We start from the raw sequence: 25,102 nt of genomic DNA, 5'->3' as shown, positions 1-25,102 counted from the left end.
GCTGGCCATCTGAATTACCCAGTTTCATGTAGGTGCAACTGCTTGTTCTACATTGCTGGACTGAGGCGTGGTGTGTGGTCTGTATGTTTCCGCCAGGGAAAATGTCACAAAGGTGGGAGTCAGCAGAGGGTCTTGGTCATCCGGGTTGCATTTTTGGATCATTCCCTGAACTTAGCACGATTTTGTATTTAACCAATGAATATGTGAAAATGGCCGCTTGGACGGACAGTGTGACACTTTAATTTCTCAATTCTGCTTGGCCAAGTAAACGTTACCTGCCAACATACCACCGCCCAGCTGGTTACAGCTCACAGTATAAGTTGTCATCTGCAGTTTGAGAGTCCCTGAAGAACACTGCTCACAGACACTCAACTTTTCTTTAATGTCGCCCCAGTCACCTTTGGGCCTGCACTAACAGACGTGATAGCCGTGGCAGACTTCACACACACATTGGTACAAATGTAACCCTCCTGGTGCACAGAGAAATAAAGCACTGCCTATACTCTAAACTACCTTCCTTTACCTGGTTTCCCAGGCTTTGAAAATTATATCACCCCAGCAATTCGGCCCCTATTATGCACACCCGCACTTTCAGTAATTAAGTTTCATTGGTGGGAAGATGGCACCGCATTTCCTCTCGCTTATCATATTCACTGCAAGGAGTGGGCGCATAAATTCTGGGTATGAAAGGGACTATTTCCACAGGTAAAGATTGAGCCAGGACACCCAGCAGAAAAACCGAGTCCGGGGGGGGGGGTGTCGGGGACCGTTTCCATTTTCATTTACAGTAATAGAGTGTGCCAGTTTACCCTCACGGCAATTACAGTCTGAATTTGTGTGGATTAAATGCGCTATTCAGATTTCAGAAGCAGATCACCTCTTCCCTCTTCCTTCTCCTCAGAAAGAGCCTGCTGAATACTAATGGGGATGATAAGAGAGCCAACATTCTGGCCTACACAAACTGAGGGAGAGAGAGATGGAGGTAGGGGGAGAGAGAAGGGAGAGGGAGACAGTGAAGAAAGAAAGAAGGAATGGGACAGAGAGAGAAATAGAGTAAGAGTGTATAAAAGAAGACTGGGAGACTGGGAGGAGGTGGCACCCTTTTTACAGTCACTCATTGTAAAGAGCTCTTTCCACTCTCGAGGTCACTTACACGGTGTCAAAGATGGTAAGAGAGAGAGATCCAGGGTGGCCCTCCTTTAGTGTGACCGATGAAATTCAATTTGCCGCATACGTGAAACTACCAAATGTAGGAAGAAGTTGAAGTCTAAAGCTCTTTCACTAAGTTTCTAAGCAGAGGGAATTCATACTTTAGAACACAGCTCTTTCGCGTCACCTTCCAGAGATATAAAATCATTTAGGGCTTGTTTTTAGTGCCCACTTGCCTTACTCCAGGATTTAGCAAATTGCTAATCTGGCCCACAGTGTATTACTCCTCTGACATTCTCCTCTTAATGCCGTATATGTCCGCCTTGCGTGCCGGCTCATTAAGTCGAGGCATTAAATCGAGAGAGTGACGGTGTGCGGTTTTTTGGGGAAGCCAGAAGGACCAAAGAGCGGGCGGGAGGTGGGAAACACAATGACGCTAGTGCAATTTCAAAGAGGGTCACAGCGTAGCTTTTCACCAGTGCGGCTGATGGCTCCAGCTGGAGGCTGTGGATCTCTGTGAAAATTACATGAGTAATTGTCTGCATTGTTACGACTCTGCACAATTACATGAGCACTGATGTTGTACAAATGTGTTCAAGTTTCATGGCAACAGAAATTGTGGAATATTTATTTTATATTATATTTATTTTTATTTTGAAAAGCAAAAAATTTAGCTATGTAGTCACAGAACAATGCTTTTATTTCAAAGGCAGACTTTGCGGCTGCCTAACTCTTTTAACTCTACGGCTGCGTCCTGGTTATAGCAAGTCACGCCTTGTCCTTCAGCCATTGTGTGCCTGGCGTTACATAAGGAAGCCCCCTGTGCCATTACAGTAATGAGCCAGAGGGTAGTGGACTGAGGGGGCTACAGAAAACGACCAGGGCCCATGATGAAGACTCCGTACAAGAAGTCAGAGAGAGATTGTACATTCCAGAACAGGCGAGTACAAATGTGTGCAAACACCGCCATCTGGGGCCTGACGTCACAAGCCGCATCTCACCTCATACGGATGAAATAATGTGTGAATGCTGGTGCTAACCAGGGACTCGTGGACGGCAAAAAAAGGCGAAGGAGGAACATTTACTGATCTTCCCAGGGACACTGCAACTGATTGATTATCTAGTGCTCAAAATACATTTTTGATTGTCAAATCAATGAATCATCATTATCTGCAATTCAAAGGGAGGGCTTTACAATATTAATAACAATAACAATGATAGCAGTGATACAATAAACATTATATTAAACAATAAAGTGTATTATTAATAGCAACAACAATACTACTATTATTTTTACTTATTATCATCACTATATATTATGCAAGTTAAACACAACATGGTAGAAAGTGAATCAGAGAGACAGATGAGTAGCTTCACTGCTGAACACTAGGAGAGTATTAATGTTATTAAAATAGACAGTAGGCATATGAACGTCACTAAAACACCTTTTCCCTTTGAAACATTTCTGTGTCTGTTAATCACACAGAGCTGTGATGGGTGATGACTGTGAGCACTCTGTGTGCAGCATCCAGACATACCCTGAGGACTGTGATGATCTGACCGCAGGAGAAACACAATGGAGGGGGGGTGTTTACCCACAACAAACTCTGATCATTGATTCGGTTTGAGATGCCCCTTTCAGCCTCCTGATAATCACGCGTTCAACGGGCACATTTGAATCGCTCCTTATAACCAGACTCATGTTCAGCTGCAAGAGCTACCCAGAGCATCTCAAATGTTCACCTGCGGGAGATGTGAGCTTGGTGCACTTTGAAATTAAAATGTATGAAGTTAACCTTCGATATGGACAAATTGATTAAATAAATCAGAATAAAGCTCTTTAAAGTACATAATAAATCCACCTTTGGGTATTGTGTAATTTAAGATGGAGGACAGTTGAAGGAAGGTAAGAAAATGTTTAGCTAACTGACTAGTTAGTCAGAAAAGCTACATTGTGTATTTAAGAGTAAAGCTGCCCTCATAAGCTAACCTACACTATATGGACCATTACGCCAACAGGGACTGTAATGACATTGTATTCAAAAACATACTTTAATATGGAGTTGGTCCCCCTTTTGCAGCTATAACAGCTTCCACTCTTCTTGGAAGGCTTCCCAAGATTTTGGAGTGTTTCTGTGGGAATTTGTGCCCATTCAAAGCATAGCATTGTCCAAAATGTCTTGGTATGCTGAAGCATTAAGATTGCCCTTCACTGGAGATAAGGGGCCTAGCCCAAACCCTGAAAAACAGCCCCATACCATTATCCCTCCTCCACCAAACTTCACAGGTGGCACAATGCAGTCAGGCAGGTAACGTTCTCCTGGCATCCGCCAAACCCAGACTCGCCCATCTGACTGCCAAACAGAGAAGTGTGATTTGTCACTCCACAGAACACGTTTCCACTGCTCCACACAGTCCAGTGTCTGTGTGCTTTTCACCACTCCATCCGACGCTTGGCATTGGACTTGGTGATGTGAGGCTTGCATGCAGCTGCTCGGCCATGGAAACCCATTCCATGAAGCTCCTGCCGCAGTGTTTTTGTTCTTACATTAATGCCAGTGGACGTTCGGAACTCTTCAGCTATGGAATCAGCAGAGCGTTGGTGACTTTTACGCACCATGCACCTTAGCAGTCGTTGACCCCACTCTGTGATTTTATGTGGTCTTCCGCTTCATGGCTGGGTTGCTGTTGTTCCTAAACGCTTCCACTTTCTAATAATATCACTTACAGTTGGCCGTGGAATATCCAGCAGGGATGAAATTTCACGAACCGTCTTATTGCAAAGGTGGCATCCTAGCACAGTACCACGCTTGAAGTCACTGAGCTCTTCAGAATGACCCATTTTACATTACAAAAGTTTGCAAATGTAGACAGCATGGCTAGGTGCTTGATTTTATACACCTGTGGCAATGGGTCTGATTGAAACACCTGAATTCAATAAATAACAGGTGTGGCCAAATACTTTTGTCCATATAGTGTATTTGAGAGTGACCAAAATGCTGAATTGACCTGTGTTAACCTTGCTAGCTAGCCAGCTGACCAATTCCCTACACTATACAGCATAATATGAGAGCTGCTGTCTGATAGGAACAGGGCTCCAGACTAACTTTTCCATTGGTAGCACTGGTGCTACCAACTTTCTCAGTTCGTCGCACCAGCACATGATTTGTTCGCACCCTTTTTTTTTTGGTACAGCATGGTATTAATCAATGACCTTGCATGCTGATGAATAGTTTCTTTAATTTGCATACCCTAGTTTTGCATTGATGTAAAGACTGACAGTGACTCAAGACTTGATATTTGCAAAATATTTTAATCTGAACATTAAGTTTCTCTGCCACGAGGTCATCTTCTATTATATAATTTTAAAAGAAAATATAACAAAAATGATATCAAATAAAAGCAAATCATATGTTATAGGCAGTGTTGAACTTGATGACCATTTCATTCTCCTTCGTTGAATGATTACTCTCATCTAACTGCTGAAAAGAAGTGGGGAGGGGCTCAGTGTTTCGGGTGATGTGTCGGTCCCTCCAGGTTTTGTGTTTCTTACTGTCGTTGTGCAACTTCAAAGTTTCAAGCTTAAACTGTGTTGACCCGGTAACAAGTTTAGGGTTGCCTGCAATGGACAGGCCACATTGCCTACAACACACACACAGCATAGCATTCCCCTCGTGCTGCAACCATGGGTACTGCGTTAGCCATTGTAGATGAAAGTAGCACTTTTTCTTCTTCACTGGCTCAGTCGGTCTCTCCCTGCCTGCAGCCTGCACTCTCATTTTCAGTTGTGTCTGAGTCGGGTGCTCTCGTTGGCTCTCCCTCTCCACCAGCCTAGTCCTCTCTCTCCTCATTTTGTTTTTTAACCCTTTTGTGTGTACAGTCACACTGGTGTGATTAGCCGTTTAGCGCATATGCTAAAACCGGTGTGATTAAAACACGAGATTGGAACAATTCTAGCCATTTCTAGCTTTGAGGAAACAGTGATTTAACATTAAAAAAACATAGCAAATGCGGTGGGGAAAACTATTGAAAGCTTAATAATGCTAATGAAAACATAACTAACCATGTAACGTAACATGCGCGCTACATAGCATAAAATAAGTTTGAAAGGGTTGAAATAATCAGCTATAGACCGCTTCATCTTTGGAACACGGTAACAGCTAAATGGATTGTTTCATGCGTTTCATCATCGCACTCATGATGAAAGTGCAGGCAGGGAGAGTGCAGGTAGGGAGTGACTGACTGAGCCAGCGAAGAAGAAAAAGTACTACTTTCAACCACAATGGCTAACGCAGTACCCGTGCCGGAGGGGCACCAAAACAGCCTAATGATCATCATGCACTTGTGAATGTGCGAATGTGACCACGTGAAATTTTAACTCGTATACTTTCAAAAAATGGCCGCAGTCTGGAGCCCTGAATAGGGGGCATATTTGCACGTCGTACTGGTGCGCCTAGTTTTTAAAATTTAGTCGCACTGTCTCCAAAAATGGTTGCAAAATGCAACTAAATGGTCACAGTCTGGAGCCCTGTAGGAATGAACTGGAGTGTGTGAAAGATGTGAAATGTCACCAGAAAACTAAGTGCATTAGGAAGATTTCAGATTTCAGGAAAATGATTAGAAAAGCTACCTTTAGTGGGAATTTCCCATTCACTGTATTTATATCATGTGGCAGACGTTGGAATCTGACTAGTCAACATGGCACCCTGTTAGTGAAGAGAACTCTGCTCAGAGCAGAGCCAACATAGCACCCGGTAAAAGAACTGAACTCTGTCCGGGGGATCCTTTTACCTGCTGCGGCGGGCTGGGCTGACAATGCAGTTTCTGGTGGAAGAGCTCTGTCAGGGTCCTGTTCTGCCTCTCCAGGTCGAACACCCGCATCTTCAGCTTAATGCACTCCTCTCGCAGGTCCTGAGAGAGAAACACACACACACAAGCATCTCCCTCACTGCTGCCTGAACCTAACTGTGTGTGGTGCATCCTTGGGGTGGGAGCTGTTGTTCATAACTCCACGAGTCTGGTGAGCACTTTATGCTGATCTACCAGTTTCTCTACATTACACAGAGGGGGAGTGTTGTTGCGAAGCAGCCCAAAAACGTTCACACTACAATCTGAGATTGATCTAAGATCTAAAACTACGATCTCAAGCACAGATTAATATTATAAAACTGTCATGCAGTTCCTTATATAATGCCATGTCATGTACACATGACCCCTTTAAAAATGATTTTTTTTCAGGAAGGCAGCGCTTTCTTTGTGCAACATTGTAGCTGCTCCTAGGGGAAACAGTCCCTGCTGAAGCTCCGTGGGAGTTCTGCTCTGTTCCATATAGGTTTTCATACTGTTGTGGTCAGTCTCAGGATAAATCACTGAGGGCAGTGTCTCTTTTTCCAAATGGGCTATTTTCCTTTCCCATATTTGGGATATCGTCTTTGTATTTGTTGCCAACATGGTAAACATGTGTTTAGAGCTCTGAGCCTTACCTTTTGGTTGAGGAGAGCCTGTACCACATGATTGGCAACCTACAAATGGCACAAAGACACGGTCAGACATGTCCTGGGAATTTATTCTCAAAGCTCAACAGGCTGTGCTCTGCCTCTCTTACACTACTACAATGGGAAATCAACTTCTAAATTGCTCCACAGTGATAGGTTCCCAGTTTTATTTAAGTACCATATATATATATTATATGTAATGTATTATGTCTCCTGTTCTACTACTACTACTTCTGTAATTTCTATGTCTCTGTATAACACCTCTGTAGTGTCTGCAGCAAGGATGTCACACATCCTTGCTGAAGGGCTTTGCCAAGGTTCCCATGGCACGAGACCATTTGTCTCCGCCTGCCACTTAACTCAACCCTTTGATATGTATGACCATGGACTGTATATCATCACACCACACAACTTGATTCCTTAGAGATTCTCTCAGCACAGACAGCCCGAATGTCCTGAGTTTGTCTCTCCCTTGCGCATTGAAATAAACATCAATTCTCTTAAGAGAAGTCGTCAGCATGTTCTTCATCATCCTGCATTTGGGTCCACAGAGACGGGCAAAATATCCTAACAACAGTAACCATCCAAGCTAGGCCCAACTTCCATCACACAATCTTCAGTGAAAAGTTCACAGATGAAAGACTCACCTCATCCAGACACCTTTCGTATGCCTCTCTTTGGCTCTCGTTGGCCAGGGCCAGGGCAGAATTCTCAGCCTGTGCAGGGGATAGAGAGAGTGAGAGAGAGAGAGACGGGGGGGGGGGGGGTACCAATTACACTATGTTAGATCAAATCTGCACTATATATTATTTTATATATTTTATATATTATTATAGTTAGCGAGTGGGCGTGTTGATGATGTTTCTATCATGCGACTGGTGCAAAACCGGAAGGATACAAACATCTGCTTCGTACTCTTTTCAGCTTGCCTGTATATTGCTTTCCACTCTTTCGTTGATATTGCAGATACATCCAAATACATGTTATTTTGAGTCCAACGATCGTTAAAGAGATAGTTAGCTATAGCTATACTGCCAAAACTTGTCTCTTATGATGATTAATAACATTGGTTAGTAGTTTATTATCTGGTTAGTAGCTAGCTAAGCTGTAGTTAAGTAATAGTCATAGGTATAGTGAGGTGAACTGGTGACGTAACATTACATAGCGAACAACAAAAACTTACCTTCCTGTTATAATAAATGTATAATTAATAATAAATTATGTGTATTGGTAGCACCATTTGGATGGCTATATGTGATATTTTTTTATAGGCTACCCAAAAGTACAATAGCTATGTTCGCCTTCTCCTCCTCCGTGCCACATTATGTGTCCGTACCACCAAAAGGTAAGACATTGAAAAGAAAAAAAACTGAAAATACTTCAACTCACGAATATTTTCGTGAACTCGTCAGTACTTTTCAATTGTGGAAATGCAAGTGGCATCTAACTGGAAAATATCACGAGGAAATCTGGACGTTTCTAAACTCGCAATGATTTCACGCGACAATGTAACATACTACAAATGGTCGCAGACTGGGTACTACACTGAAAAACAGCATGTAGTATACAGTATATACAGCCAGGCGTCGCTTAACGTCCATGATACGTTCTGTGAAATAGGACATTATGTGATTTGGACGTTGTGCGAACACCATACTATATACAGTATATGGTATACTATGTACCGTACCATTCGCCCAGCAGCGCAATCGCTTTATTTCCATGAGACATGAGATACACGAGTTGCGTTCGGGAAGCGTTGCTTTGACTACGTCTGGTTACGTCCGCTACGTCCTGTTCTGCGATCGGGATTTTAAAACTTTATTATAACCTTATGGGACTAGGGACGTATATGCGAACGGATGTTGTCCAAATGATTGTTAAGCGGCGGATGACTGTACTTGTGTAGTACACAGTACACAGTATGCACTAGGCAGTTTCGAATACAGCCACTGCGATTTCTGCAGCGTACTTTTTGCGTCATGTCCCGCCTCCTGCACGCTCAACCCAGAGCCATGTAGAGAGAGAGTCGCGTCAACAGAAGTCCAAAATGCTTGATCGTCACGTGATTCACGTAGACTTCAAATAGTTCCAGGAAGTTCCAGCAATTTGAAAGCGTAAACACAGAGAGACAGAACTGCGATTTTTGGTAATTAGTAGTCAATAAATGCATTGATTTACAATATTTATATAGCACACCAACATGTGTATGGAGTTACATCAATATGTTTTTTAAGTAAAATTCTGTACTGTTTGAGGATTAGTGTGAACAGATAGCGTTACCTGCCTTTGTTGACATATTTTAGGCTTACGTTACCTCGGTTAAAGAGTGTGTTACTGTTGTTTATTGCTTTGAATTATTTTTTATTATTGTGTTCTTAAACTTGTATGGTAGTCAAGAGGAATCATATCCTAATGTTTATTGATATATTTAGAGGGACGGGAAGGGAGGGTAATGTAATCTTTATGACTTTCAGATAGGACAGAATGAGACTGACAGGTGACTATCAATGATTGTCATGAATTCATTAAATACATCTCAGAAACATGAATAGCATGTCAAGCAGTTTGTCTGTGCCCTTTCCTCTGTGTTGTCCTTGCATATAGTCTCCACCATGGTTTGCTGTGCTGCATGGGGATGCTCCAATCGCTCGGAGAAAGGAGTATGAATGTACGGTTTCCCCACTGACACGGAGAGGAGGAAAAAATGGTTGCCTCAAGTCAGCAGGGGCAATCTTACTATCGCTAAAGATTACAACAACAAAAAAATATGTGAAGTAATCATATTAATAGGCTGCTTGTGGTTAATATTATGTGTTGCTAACTTTGTATAGCCTAATCTGTTATCTAACGTTCCCTAAATCTACTAATTTAGTGGGGGATATTCCACTAACATACTTTAATGCACATGTTAATTTGATTCAGATGTGCTGATAATATACAATCTGATTCTTTAAACGTCTTACCCTTTAAAAGTGCATCACAAGTGCTCTATTCTGCTGCAACTCTACTGCGCTGCTAGTATTTGCTGCTAACTTCTGGGAACTATTGAGAGGCTCCATAATCCGCCATTGCTGTAAAAAAATGGTCCACTGGAGCGAACGGAGTTGACGCGACTCTCTCTCTCTCTACACGGTTCTGGCTCGACCCAGGCGCCACCCCTCGCCTAAACCAAACTGGAGTATTTCCAATAGGTGAGAACGCGTCTGACATGGACAATCTCCTGTTGTGTGCTACATGTGAGAAAGGGCAACTCAGGACAATGTCCGGAGAATCAGGTCAGTTCATATGCGAAAACAGCTGTAGACATCAATATTTCGTGGACACAATGCTAACGTGTTTGTGTTTTTTTTGTGGACAAAATGCGTTACAGTGTTACATGGTTTTGTAATGAATTTCTGCGTTTCGTAGCACAGAAGGCATTCTGTTTATGAAAGCAAAACATTGATGTCTATGAAATTTCAAGCAGCCTTTGTGTTTGTGGACGGAATGCCTTCTGTAACTGCGGAGTCACGCAATATATTGTGCTAAATCCCTTTCGTGCACATCATACTTTCAGTAATATAGCAAAACAGTTAAATGGACAAAATGAACATTCGATGGCACGGAATCATGATAGTATAGTGCATTCTGCATTTCATGCCACAACAGCATAAATGCTGGCCTAGGACATCTATTACGTGGACAGAATTACTTTTGTCTACAAAATGAGTTTCTTTCATCCACATAGTGCGAAGTGCATTCCGCCTTTTGTCCACAAAATGAAAAGCACAACGGTCAATTCAGTGCATGACAGGTATCAACCGTTTTGTTTTCTGTGCATGAAAGTATGTGCTCTCTTCAATATTTCATAGATACACTGCTAACGCGTTTGTGTTTTTCGTGGACAAAACATGTTACGGTGTTACATGGTTTCTTAATGAATTTATACGTTTCGTAGCACAGAAGGCATTCTGTCAACGAAAAAAAGGTCTGTTACACTTGGTACCCCATAGTTAGCACCTGCAGCACAAACGCGACGTGCTACAGAGAGATGGGGTGGCTGTAACAATGGGGTCAGCACTGGGAGACTTTGACATTGGCAGGCAAAGGACATTCTGGGAATCTCCCCAGTTTGTTTCTAGACCTTTGGAGAAGAAGGGACAAAAAAAAAAAAAAACAGACCAAGTCTGGCCCTAATTACATATACATGAACACAAAGCAGACTGAATACAGCCACTGAGCACAGCGAAAGAACTCATCTTTAGGCTGGCCTGTGCTCCTTGATGGGTGCAGGATGGGTGGGGGAAGGGGTTTATAAGATGTTCTGGGAAAACTTCAGGTGCTGTGGGGGTTTGCGCGAACAGCCGACACAAGCACTTAGCGTGGTGGTGGCGGTCAGAGCGGATAAAATTTACGCTCAGATTAGGAACAGCTGACTGCGCCATGAGGGCAGATGGTGGCTCTGTCACTGCGCGGAGCTGGTAAAGATGAGTAAACTCTCACCAGCAGCCTTATTTGCAGCGAATAAATTAACAAGGTGCAACAATTTAACTTCATGCCCGCGGATGGGCAAAAGGAAGAACGGTAAGGGTTAATGCTTTATATTATTGCGCACAGAGCCCTTTTCCCCAAACACAGAGAGGAAGATTCGCCAAGCAATTATCTTCTGACTCTGATTCAAATGATGTAAAGTTAATTATCTTTCAGGTAGGTGCCAATGGCTGGACACTGGCTTGTGTCCTGCTCCCCGAGTGATATGTTGTGTCACGCTGGCATCTGTTAGTCAGCTGTAACCTGCGCTAACCCACATTGGCTGCGTGACGCTACTGCTGCTCAGGGATGCTCTGCTGAGCGTGTGCCACAGAGTGCTGCTGCTCACAGATTGCTTAAGCGACGATTCTGGGACGCTATCAAAGCTTGTGAGTCATTCTGCCATTTCCGCACGCCATTTTTTCAGCGTGCTCATCAACCTGAAATCTCACTGTTTCAAATGAGAGAGCTTTGACGGTAACTAGCTAGCTTCATCGATGGCGGTCACTAGGAAGGGGGCTCTGACAGACACTGATGTGCCTGAGGACCGTAGAAGAAAGCTTCTGCCACATCACAGAGCCACCTATGCTCTTATGGAGTTCATGTCCTGATCTACCAGTGGGGTAACATAGCACTCTGAATCCCAGCCTGAAGACATGTGATCTCTGTGATCTCTCTGGAACACTGCTTACTCCTTCATTCACTACTGCACTTCATTGTAAAGCAATTTCCGTCATCCTCTGCAATAATAACGGAGCTTCCTATTTACCATTATTTGAGGAGAGGGAGACACCTTGTTGAAAAGAGTAGAACAGCAGCTCATTTATGATTCTATTTAGACGGCACAATGCTTTTAATGAGAAAGTTCAAAATCAGGGGAAAATGTGAAACCTGATCACATCATGGTATTTTGCATGACCTTTTCCCTTATTTTAGCCTTTTCCTGTAATTATTTACAATGTCTTTATGGTATTTGGCGTGCATAAACAACATTTAGTTGTGTAAGTCCAAGTAAATGTACAGTTGTACTTCTAATTCATATTTTTACAGTGGCAAATAACACTAAAGGGTTCAATAATAATACATTTTAAAGAACTGTAAGACACATCAGAGTACTGCTCACCAATCTTTATCCCTCATCTATAAGAGATAGAAATCAGAGTGCTGTAAACTGATCTGAGTACAATATTATACAAAATAGAACCACTGCACAGTGATCTGCACGTATAAGAGCCAGTACCGCCAACTGATCTGAGTACAGTATTAAGAACAGAGATAAGACTACTACCTACTGATCTGCATCTAGAAAGGACAGTGAACAAAGTATCTTCCACTGATCTGGGTACAGTATTAAAGGGGACATAGATCAGTGCTTTTGCTGGCTCACCTCAAGCTCCCTCAGCCTCTCCAAAAGCTCCCTGCTGCTCTCTCCATCTTCCAGGTATGGCTCAATGTCGCCCTCTTCTGACTCAAAGGCCTCATCGCACTCCCTTAGCTCTGTTTGTTCAGACATCCCCACCTGCAGAGGGAGAGGTAAGTTTTAATCCATGATCAGCACATCTTCATTTCAGAAATACTTCATTTAGCAGATTCCTCAGCAGCCTTCCCTGTGAAAACATTTACAAACAAAAAAGTTATCAGCAAACAGTCTGCATGCAGAGAAACATAGTATTCACGTGTAACAGTGACACTAACATTGTGATGGTATTCCTGAGCAGTCTTGCAGCACAATCTAAGAGAGGCTGAGGTATCAGCAGCTGGATGTAAGATTTGTTCTAGCAGTGTGGTGTAGTCTGAAGATGTGGATTCTGAGTTGCCTTTAAGGTGATATATCAGGAGAGACTCTGCAGCACTGATGGCTACATGTAACTCCACCACCAGGGGGAGCAGTGAGGAGGAAAGGCAAGTCTGAGATGAGTGGCTGAAGTGTATCATACTCCATGTACCATGTTACATTACATTACATTATTGTCATTTATCAGAAGCACCTACCCAGATTGACTTTCATTGGTTACAATTTTATCCATTTGCATAGCTGGATATTTACAGAAGCAATTGTGGGTTAAGTACCTTGCCCAAGGGTACAACAGCATTGCCCCAGCAGGGAATTGAACCAGCAACCTTCTAGTTACAAGCCCTGCTCCTTATCACTATAACACATTGTTGCCCCCATTAAGCATATGCTAGTGTGGTAGATGTTGATGTAGCTCTTACGGTTGGCTTGTTTGGTTTCATGATTCTTTATTAGGTACTCTTTATGCTATAATATCAGGGCAGATATATCTAAGCGTGACTGTACTGCATGAATTTAATGCGTAGGAAAAAGTATTCTGAGTTCAGTTTTTCTGCATGGACTCAATGCATGGAGTCAATGTTCTCAAGCAATACTGCAATCTCCTGTCAATATTAATGACACTATTACGCTGTAGAATGACAGTGCCCATTATGTGAACAGGGTCTTCACTGATACTTTTTCTTGGAAACTATTATATTACATTGCATGCATTTCTGGAGTATTTCTGGAGTGAAACTTCTCCATTGTGGCTACAATGCCAGAGAAACCATTTTGGTGTGATAGTGGCGGCTGGAGAGCTATGCATAGAGGAGGGGTATTCTCTACCTGAACCTGTTTCTGAATATTGCACATGATTAACAAGCAGCCCAGTTTGAAAAAGGATCACCCACGAGCAGCTGGCTGCGCTTACTGTGTTCCAACTTAAGGCAGTACCTCTGTCTTAGTGCACTTCACATGAAATAATTTCATTACAATGACAAAAAAGCAAAAAATGATTTTACTTTATTAACCTCAGATCTCATTTTTATATTCAATAAAATTAACCCAGCCTTTTGGCTATATTTAGATTTTTTAAATGTCAAGTGTACAAACAATACTACCATATTAATCAAAATTAGCTAGTTAAGGAGAAAGCAAAGGAACCAGACAATGAACAACAGCATCTTTAGCTGTTTCAGAAGTTGGCAGCTCTTATCATCAGTACTTCCTGCCACCTACAGAACTGGAACAGGCAGAGCGAACCCATTTCTGCCCATAAAGAACGGGTGAGATTCACCTAATAGGCAGAGCTGATCTAATTGGGCAGAGATGACATGATAGGTAGGGTTGAGGTCATAGGCAGAGCTGACCCAGTTGGTAGAGCTGAAGGGCTTCCGTCCACAGAACGTGGCTAAGCAGTGAGCCTCCGTTTCCTCAGATAACCCTGGTGGAAACAGGAAGCCGCTTACAGCCAGGCGGTGAGGCGAATTTGTCACAGTGGCCTGCGGAGCTGGAAGCATCAACGGCTCTTCATTCAAAGCACACTCAGTAACAGCTGCTGGCAAGAGCCTACCTGCGTGGGGCTTCAGCTCTGATATATATATATACAGCTTCAGCACTCATCCTGTGAGTGTAGCGGAGCTGAAGTGATTAGCTCGTGTGAGTCCTGCGTAAAGCCTTAGGTAGCGGGTAGCAGGTAGCCGAGTGGTTGCAGCGGCTACGTCACTCCCTCTGAGACCTGGCTAAGTAGCGTTGTTGCCGACAGGCTAACGGCAATTTGCCTTTAGCTCAACTGGCAACGTCGCTGGCTTTAAGGGGTTGGCAGCGAGCAGTAAGAACCTCGGTTCGAAACTCGCTCGCTCGCCGACCCACGTAACATCATATTAAAAAAAACACAACGCAAGAGACCACCCGTTACATTGGTGCCGTGACCCGGATCACTGGCTAAAGCACAGCTTGGCCGCCAGTGGTCGCTGAGGAGTCAGAGGAGGTCAAAGTGGGGTGAGTGTAGCGGAGCTGAAGTGATTAGCTCGTGTGAGTCCTGCGTAAAGCCTTAGGTAGCGGGTAGCCGAGTGGTTGCAGCGGCTACGTCACTCCCTCTGAGACCTGGCTAAGTAGCGTTGTTGCCGACAGGCTAACGGCAATTTGCCTTTAGCTCAACTGGCAACGTCGCTGGCTTTAAGGGGTTGGCAGCGAGCAGTAAGAACCTCGGTTCGAAACTCGCTCGCTCGCCGACCCACGTAACATCATATTAAAACACAACGCAAGAGATCACCCGTTACATGAGCATGAGTACAAAAGAACAGGCTTCTCACTTAAACTGCTGAACATGTGATAAAAAATGCCATGATGCCATGTAAGACTGTATTTCACACTGACTCTTACTGATATCCCTTATGCAGAAGCAGAAAGTCAGTTAAAACTACTTGCTTTTCATGTCCCACACTGCTGAGCCAAAAGGTTGAAGCAAAGCCCTGGATACAATGCAATAAAGAATATAAGAGCCCATAAAGTCCTGTTGTAGACGATACAGTATTGCATGGGCCTCCTGACATCAAAACCGCCCCCTTAGGGTCTCTCCATTTGCTCTGTGACATCACCAGCTTTCCCCTTAAATTTCTCCTTGCTTTTGTGACACTGCAGGTTGCCTGAACTGTGTAAGCAAGGATCATAACTCCCAGTGAAAATGCAGCGCAAGGGTGTCCTCCTGCAGAGACAGCATGGCTGGCTTGGCTTTCAGACACACAAGCAATCACACACACACACACACAGCCTCCGGGACTGAGTCACAGGACTCTGCCGGAGCTTGTCGGATAGATCTCAAGCCTGCCCTGATGGATTCTCAGGCTGCAGTAGATGAACAGTCTCCTGTTCCCCATCTGATAGTGTGCCATTCTTAGCTCTGAACTGGCATGTCACTGAATCAGGGGACATGAGGCCACACCATGGGTCAAAGTAATTGATGAGGGGAGTCCTTAAGTGATTGTCTAAACAAAACGGAAAACATAATTCAGTTATGGATAAGATGGAAAATAAATCAACCATATAAATATGATTTCTGTAAGTGCACCTTGCCCCCTAAAATCAAGCTCAATATATAACATCATTTGCATCATGGTGACAATGTAAAATAAACTGGACCATCGGTAGGTACCTCTAACCATATTCATCCTCCTTTCCCCCAAACTTGTGTTTCAGTTGGGAAGACGAACATTCCCCCAGAGCATAAAACACCCCAGCTATTAGTCAGATGACAAGTGCTGAACAAATTAAAGCATGAAGTATCATGACCTGCTTCTCAGGCAAACAAAGGCTTACAGAGACAGAGAGCATTGGGACACACTGCCCTCTGCTGGCGAGGAGTGAGTGGTGTGTGGGCATTCTGCCTGCCACAACTCACCTGTCTTACCCAGAGATGTCCCCCTGCTTAAACTGGCCTCTGTTTGCAAAGTGTCCAAATTGGAGAGGAGCACCAGAATGTGCTAGTGGAGCAAGATCAGTGCATTCAGTTCCCTGGAAATTTTGCTGCACTCAGTTTTACACTTCTCCTCGGGTAACTCTAATAACACATCCACGTGACGTAGAGTGATCACACTCAACAGCCCCTTTCAGCGCAGGGGAGTGGGGTGTGAGGACACGGCCAGCAGAGAGAACACAGCAGGCTGTGCCAGTTATAAGACAGAGAGAGAGACTGTCTGTGGGAGACGCTCAAGAGGCCGTGTGACAGCACCGCTCGAATCGATACCCCTCCCCCTCTCCGGGGACTCCAGCAGGGGTGTCGGGTAGTGAGTAGATCTCAGCCACACATATTGAGATCATCTGCACGCCATGGTGGGGAGTGCCACTGTGGTGAGGTTCCTCTCGGTGTAATTCCTAAAGAGCCCTGGAGAGGGCACCCCACTGCATGCAGGTGAAAGCTTGAGGACCCTCTAACATGATACGCTAAAAACTGTACCATAACAGAACCCTTGCTAGACCAACAAAACCATCGGCCACATGAACACACAGACAAGCTGGTAGTATCTGCAGGCAGAATAGAATTATCACAGAGGAATTTAGCTGTGAGAGAGCATTTTATTGTGTGAGAGAGAGCGTGAGTATTACTATAAATTTCAAGCATTTAAGCATAAGTCTTCAGATCAAAATGTCTTTGAAAGGTGCTTCCAAACTTTTTACTGTTATTGTATGTATGCATGCGTGTGTGTTGAGACCGCAGGACAGGATCACACAGACAGACAGCAGCTCACCTATAAGGCTGGCTCCCCTCAACTCAGAACAGTCAGAGCGGCCGCGGTCACCGTGGTCTCAATCCGAGAGGCAGCAACCTGTGAGCATAAACCGTGCCATTACACGCACAGCCCTACGACCAGCCCTCTGATCACACAACATATCTGCTCTGGGGGTACTCCCTCATTGAATGACTTACACAGTTCCTCCCACAGTCCCCCGCCCCTTAAGGGAGGGGCAATAGCCTGTAACACAAGTTAATGCTGGCACAGAGCACCATTCTTCCAACAGGGCTCTGACTCTCACTCTGTTTACCACAGAATCTCTTTGACTGATTGACTCTGATTCTGGGCTTTTACTGACTCTCTCTACATGACACTCTCACTCTAGGCTGTGACTGACTGTTTTTGACTCTCCGAGTCTGGGCTGTGACTGGCTCTCTTTCACTGACTCTCTCACTCTTGGTTGTGACTGAATCTCTGACTTTGGGCTGTGGCTGACTGACTCAGTCTGGGCTGTGACTGACTGACTCTCTGATTCAGCACAGAGGAATGAACCATGACCTCTGTCCATAGCCTCAGAGGTAGCAGGCAGAGACAGCTATTCCCATGAAGAGATGTATCAATTTGTCATGAGCTTTCTGTCAGACACTTCCTTCCTATGAGACATGGACGGTTGGAAACAAGATATTTCAGATGATGACTATCCAAACATATTGAAACCACCAATTCAGCGCAAGATGCTCAAGACCAATATCCTACTGGCAAGCATGGCATGTTGTGACACTGTCTCACAAATACTAAAGACCTTTCACTCCCTGCTATTCTGCGTCACACCACAAGAAGGACCATCAGAAAGATGGCTCAGTGTTACCCATCAGTCGCGCCAGAGGATTGCAGAACAGCAGCGTAATATAAAGCAAGACTCATTTAGATTCACCAGAAATGGCACTGTGGCCAAGAGTAACACACCTATGAGGCATTTACTGGAGCTTCCGAACACCGAACGGCAGGGTTGGGGTAAGGCTGTGGATGTGAATGTCTGGGCGTCGTCCCTATGGAATGCATACATTAATTCAACAGGAATTTGTGGCTACGAGGTATTTGCCAAATATGGGCATCCTTCTGGCCACTTAAAGGGAGGGGGGGTGGATCAGGAAGGTTGAGATGCATTTGTGACGCACCCTCTTCCGCTGAAATGGTAAGGGTACAATAATATTTAAGACAACTTTCTGACTGGTACAGATTCCTGTGCAGAAGGAGGAGGAGTTAAAGGCTGAATGTAGGAAATGGAAGTTGGAAGATTCGGGGTCGACATAGGAGGTGCCCCCCTGTGCTTGTGTCCCCACCCCCTGCAGCTGTGTTGAAGGTCCCAGCGGACGCCATGTCTGTGAACGTCTTCAGCACGTACTCTGATCACTCACAACAGAGCAGCATTAACCCCTCCCTGCCTGTGCAGCCCTTTGGGGGACACGCTTAATCCACTTGGATCTCATCAAACCCAAATTAGATTATAAGCATCCTGCATCTGCCCCTTGCCCCCAGGGGCTGTTGCTGAGCAGAGACCTATTTCACCCCAAAAACAGGTGTGCTGGATGGTGGGAGATTACTCTGGTTTCATTTGTTTGCTGCTCCCTGGCCCAGGGGTAAAGTTTCACAATGTTGCAGCAATAATTATAAAATTGTCTCAATATCAGCAGTGGTAGCAGTGTGGCGTAGTGGTAAGGAACACAGCAGTAAAGACCAGTAACCAAAGGTTTCTGGTTCATTTCCCTACTGGGGCACTGCTGTTGTACCCTTGGGCAAGGAACTTATCCCACAGCAACCTCAGTGAATATCCACCTGTATAAATGGGCAACATATAAAAATTGTAACCCATTTATGTCACTCTTGAAGAGAGTGTCTGCTGTACAAGGTGATGTAATATGTATGTATACATATTACATGTATACATACATGTATGTATACATACATGTATGTATGTATATGTAATATCACTTACAGCAAGAAACTGAGTGGATTACTGTGAGTTTTGTTATGATGATGACACCAAAATAATGGGTTTTGGTGAAAATATGCCAGTAACATAATTGTTACGTTGAAGATGATGATGATGATATAAAAGGATCTCGTGGGATGTCGGCACTGGTGTGCTGGTGAGCGTTCCCACAGCTGTTAAACACACAGGCTGGCTGAGTCAGGCTCCACTGGCCTGTGAATCACAGACTCGCTGGGATTGGCCCCGAGGTGCAGGAAGTCAGACCTGCTCGGCTTCTCATCAGCCTCTCCACACGCAGCCCCCACCAAAGACCAGACACTTTAAGAAACATCTTTAGTCATACCAGTGCTACACCTGGGAGAGACCATTCCCTGCATGACTGGAGGGGTGGATTAAAGGTAACGAGGAGACAGCATTCTGCCTCTGGGGTAATTCTAGGTCTTACTCTTCTTTCCCCCACGTCACCCTGTGAACCTGCATTTTCCCAAAATCAGCCTGTGGATGCCAAACCTGCACTTATAACACCAGGCAACACTTACATGCATGTCTCCCATAATTAGTTCATCATAAATGCTACATATACACATATGATTTATTAATGAAGGCAGGGGAGTGAGCACAGCCAGTGTGTTACAGACAAAAATAAATTCACTGTGGCACAAGGCAGAGGGATTTTTAAAAAAGAGATTTTTAAAAAGCCTCCTTTGAATTTCAGAGAACTGGGCCACACTGCTCCACAAGATGAAACAAAGATAATTAGTACATAATTGGCTCAAATGGATTGATTTCCTCAATTAGAGAAACTCTGATTCATTTAAGTCAGAAAAGACACTGAACCAGATCTAAGGTGTAGGTAAATGCAATATGAACAGCAATAGGTGGCCTGTTTCACCATACTAAAAATTCTAATATCCATAACATGTTTGGTCACGTTAAACTATATTGGTCAACGTGACAGAAAAACCTCTTCGATTCCCTGCTGAAAACCATCCGTTCCTTATGACAGGGAAAATTAATGCTTCCAAAAATAATCTGCAAAAATATTTTTGGTAACCCCTGTTGACATGATTGCATGAACCTGCATGCATGATTAATTTCTAGATCATATCTAGATTTTTTTTAATTGAGCAATTACCAACTCCACTGCAGACTTAAACTCAGAGCATGTGCTTGTGCACTGGTAACAAACTCCAAGGGAAATCAGTTTTTCCAGCTGTCTTAAACCACTACTCTCACCGCAGGGTCAAAGCGCAAACTGCAAACCCGATAATCAGCAGTGACTGTTCTATTTTTACAGCACGATTGCACCTAAAGGAGAGAGCTGCCACAGACACATGGTGTTCAGCAATGAAGGGTTTGTCCAGCATCTGGCAACACTGCTGAGTGCAGTTGCAGCCGTGGTCCACTTACTTCTGTATGCAGTAACCCTCGGGTTGGTGTGCCGCAGTCGTAAGCCTGATGCGAGGAGTCTGAAGAAACTGAAATAAAGTGAAATGATTGAGTTCCCTTTCAGTGGGCAGCAGCCACCTACTGGCATCAGACAGGGAGGACCCTGAAGTAGGTGATGATGCTGCTGACGCCTGCCTTCCCGCCATTGCAGCCCCAACATGACCCCACCGACCAAGTGCCGGAATCCGACACACAGGAGAGCTCCAGTGCAGCACGAGGGGATGCCAGTCACCGCCCCCCACCCAGCACAATCAGAAGACCACAGTCTTTCTTAGACTCAAACCAGCACTCAATCTATGTTTGGAAACCACCCCTCTACTGCCTCTCAGAGCCTTGTGCCAGAAACACCCTCCAAAGATCCACTTGGCAATGAGAATAAAAGCAAACATGCACTTGCGTGCCAATGGCGGGATGTCAGAGTCTCTGGGCAGTGGCAGCCATCCTGAACTCTGGCAAAGACCCCAGGCCCACCCCCTGAGAGGCGTCTGTGGCGCCTGCCGCAGGTCCCATTGTTCCAGCGCTCACAGAGACAGGGGGTGGGCATCCTGCACCGACAGTCCCCGCCCACTGCAACAGCTGTGGCCGCCCCTCCCCTTCCGTCCTCTTCTGCTTCTTGGCATTAACCATCAAGTTGCCAGAGATGCCATAAAAGGAGGGTTATGTATAGGGAATGTCGTCCTGGAGACGGAAAAAAAGAGGGGGGGGACTACATGGAATGCAATGGGCCGCTAAGAGGATTTCCACAGTGTGTCAGCAACCTGCTCAATGGCAGACCATGCTGTGATACGCTCAAGGACAATGGTGCCTCGGCAACTGGGGCAGCCATAATAGAGAATCAATAACTGTGTGCTTTAGGGTTCGTCTTCCCTTCTTCCACAGAGAAGATTTCAGTGGTAAAAAAAAAGATTTGAAGTGGTAAAAAAAAAATGTGAAAGGACACCCTCTGCTGATGGAAGGTGAATCGAATCACTTTGGACTCTTGGTCGCCGATAGCAGACACAGCCCTTGTTTTACCCCACATCTGCACAAACGTCCTCTCAAGCCTTGTCCCAGATAGGAACAGACCCTGGAAGCTGGAGTTGAGCCTATGGGGGGAGGGGGCGATGGGGTAGAACAGAGGTCTACAAAAATGGGGGTAGGACCAGACTGATTCGTGGCACCTGCCGGTGTCTGTCAAGATGGGTGGCAACAACCCATCTTTCATGTTTACCCAGCTAGAGCGAACAGAGGGACCTGGGGGCAGCCACAACCCCCCTACCACCACCCACACCGCATTCAAGCACAGCTGCGGAATGCAGTCCCTCGGCCCTCAGGTTACGCCTGGGTCACCCCCTCACCCATGGCGTCAGGAACGCAGTCGCTGCCCCAAAAGCAAGAGGGGGACTCCCCAAAAACCTTTGCTGCCAAGGACAGATGTCGAGCATTTGCCACATACTGCAAACATTTGAAATCTCTGCTTTCACTTGTGCAGTGGGGGGGAAACAGTGCTGCTCTGGCCCCTGATACATTACATTACTGTCATTTAATAGATGCTCTTATCCAGAGCGACTTCCATTACAATTTCATCCATTTATACAGCTGGATATTTACTGACGCAATTGTTAGCGAAGTACCTTGCCCAAGTGTACAACAGCAGTGCCCCAATAGGGAACTGAACTACACCATACTGTTGCCCATGGTTAGATGGGACAGATGGGAGTCCCCTGACAGAGTGGGCCTCTAAAGCACTGTTCACTCCATGCTGGGCAGCAATTCTTCTTCACACTAAAGCAGGGAGAAGTGGCTCAGTGGCATAAAATTGGAGGCTTCCCCACTGGACAAACACAAAGGGAGAAGCTCTTACCAGCTCAATGGCAAGAGCTGGGTTGTGGTGTGGCGCTGGGGACTTCTTATTGAGATCACATCAGTGCCTGAGACGTCCAACAGACCAAAGCTCACCTGTGAAAAATCTCTCCCGATGGCTGCAACTATTGCCTCATTTTTCCATGCCAGAACTTTGAAAGCAGCTCCTGCAATTTCAGGGATGGTCTGTGGGCTGCCAGGAGGGGCTATTGATGGATCCCTCGGGCTTGCCTTACTTGGGTGGAAATTGGCGAGGGATGAGACAGAACTCACACCATGCAATGTGATCAGTCAGAAGGGGAAGAGGTTTGAGGCGAGAGCGGGGGGTGGGTGGGTAGAAGGCACCACTGACTACAATCAATGGAATGTGATTGTTTCTTTTTTTCCCCACCCTGCAAAATTCCTGACCAGCTAGTCTGGAAGGCATGATAGATGTTTGGTTCCTTCTCACTGGACAATAATTCATTCAAGGACACCCAGGGTCCTTCTCTGAATAGCTACCAGCACTCGATCTGTTGTCATTTCAGAATAACATTCAGCTCAAGCACAAAATGATGATTAGCAGTTTTTGAATTACTCTCAAGGAGAGATTAGGATAAAAACAACAAAAAAATGACACAGAACCTCTTAAATGTTCTAGTTTAAATGGAAGCTGGAAAAGCTGCCTGTTTTTCTGGGGTCTTGACACACGCGCTGTAGTAAACCACTTTGGGGCAATGGCAACATGGTCATCCCGCCTCCCAGCACTGAGCTCCTGGCCTGTCAGTCAGATGCACCCAGATGAACACAAATGCTCTGCATTCCTACACGCCTCTGCACACTTCCTGCCTTCCGATCGCATGCCATGATCTAACGGAGTCCGACAGGTCCTGGATCAGTGGTGTGCATGGATGTATCCTCTTCCCCTCTCTTATCAGTGCACCCTTTCTCTGTGATTTGCGTCCCGTTCAATTCCGCAAATGCGCCATTTGCATTCCTGCCTTTTGCAGTGACACTTTGAATATGAAATGTACAAACATTTGCATGGGGCAAGCTGAGCTTTCACATTGATAAAGTGCTTTACTGTTCTGCCTCTGACTCAGCTCCTGTGTCCTGGAGACCCAGGAATGACAGTGCAGACTGCAGAGTCCTGATTACCTCCACTCTGAGCAGTGACCGCGCACTCAGTGGAGTGAAGAGGAAGTGACTTATCGGGGGCCAGCAACATGCTGCAGGAGAGCAGCTGTGGGAATGCACAAGGGCAACTGTCGATTTGCACTTCTGCTGAAATGGCAAGGCAGTCTTGACCTGTCCATCCAGCAGCACTTTGTTTCCGATTCCTGCAAGGCTGCCAAAAGAGATGGCCTGGTGCCCCTGTGTAACCACGATGCCATTGATACAGCCCATCCGACCCCAGTAGAGCAACAAAAGCAACGCTACTGGCTGCGGGAGGGGGGCTTCCTTTCAATCTGCCTGTTTCTGTAATGTCGTATTGTTGTTCCACTGCTGCACTATTAAACACATGCCAACTTCATTTGGTTCCACACATTATCAAGAGTAAAGATGCTAATATGTGTTTGGTGTATCATGAGTCCCACATATTATCAAAAGATGCTAATTTGCATTTGGTCTTGAATGACACACATTAACAAGAGTAAAGGTGTGAAAACGTGTTTGGTCTGTAATGAGCCCCGCACATTATCAAGAGTTAAGATGCCAACATGTGTTTTGTCTGTAATAAGATCCATAAGATAAGATCTACCATCTAAACACTAACACATTATGCTACAGCTAATGTTATTAATAATGGTAATAATGGTCAACGGTGCCCCAGTAGAGAGGGTGAGCACCGAGGACCTGACATGGACCACTCACACTTCCACCCTGGTGAAAAAGGCACGGCAGTGCCTCTATCACATCAGACTGCTAAAGAAATTCAGACTGCCAAAACAGATTTTAAAAACCTTCTACTCTGGTGCCATCGAGAGCATTCTGGCAGGATGCGTCACTGCCTGGTATGGGAGCTGCTCTTCACAGGACCGTATGGCCCTGCAGAGGGTGGTGCGACTAGCTGAGCGCACCACAGGGACCATTCTAACTCCCCTCCAGGACTTGTATACCAGGCGGTGCAGCATCAGAGCCAGTAAGATAATGAAGGACCCCCATCACCCAAACCATGGACTATTTCAATGGCTGCGGTCCGGCAGACGCCTCCGCAACCTCAAGGCCAACACTGGCCTCTTTTCCACCAACACGAACTAGGTGCTAGTTCTGGGCTGGTGCTAGTGCCAGTTCGGAGTTGCTTCATCTTGCAAACCTTCTAAGAACTGGTTTGCTTTTCCACGGGCTACAGAGCCACCATAGAGCCACGTCATTATGTCACTGTATACGTTTCTGCTTTCCCACTAGCGCCAAGCTAGCAGTGGTGGACGGTGAGCTGGAAACAGGGGAAGCTCAAACACTACCTAAATAGATCATTACTTTCAAACTGTTCCCCTTTATCCTCCACGATTAACAATAAAACAAATAATTCACAGAATAATCGACACCAATCTTAAGAATAGAGTAAATGATTATGCTCACGGAACACCGCAGATTCTCTGTAGTTTGTGTGCTTGCGAGAAAGCCACAATGTGAGATTGCTTAATTAACAGGGATGGCATTTACAGATTTAAAT

At 45.1% G+C, this 25,102-nt stretch overlaps 1 protein-coding gene across 1 annotated transcript in view; it reads right to left on the bottom strand.

The window, feature by feature from the left end:
* Nucleotides 1–25,102, bottom strand: part of LOC118778640 (nck-associated protein 5-like) — a 75,159-nt gene that overhangs the window by 15,105 nt on the left and 34,952 nt on the right. Inside the window, 5 exon segments of the mRNA XM_036530227.1 lie at nt 5,941–6,060; nt 6,633–6,671; nt 7,292–7,360; nt 12,544–12,675; nt 17,178–17,255. Of these exon segments, the coding sequence (XP_036386120.1) occupies nt 5,941–6,060; nt 6,633–6,671; nt 7,292–7,360; nt 12,544–12,669 (354 nt within the window). The 5' untranslated portion in view covers nt 12,670–12,675; nt 17,178–17,255.

The sequence above is a fragment of the Megalops cyprinoides genome, chromosome 6 (genome assembly GCF_013368585.1).
Source record: "Megalops cyprinoides isolate fMegCyp1 chromosome 6, fMegCyp1.pri, whole genome shotgun sequence".
Taxonomy (NCBI): domain Eukaryota; kingdom Metazoa; phylum Chordata; class Actinopteri; order Elopiformes; family Megalopidae; genus Megalops; species Megalops cyprinoides.
The sequence above is the reverse complement of the archived record's forward strand: the minus strand, read 5'-3'. Positions and strand labels throughout refer to the sequence as shown.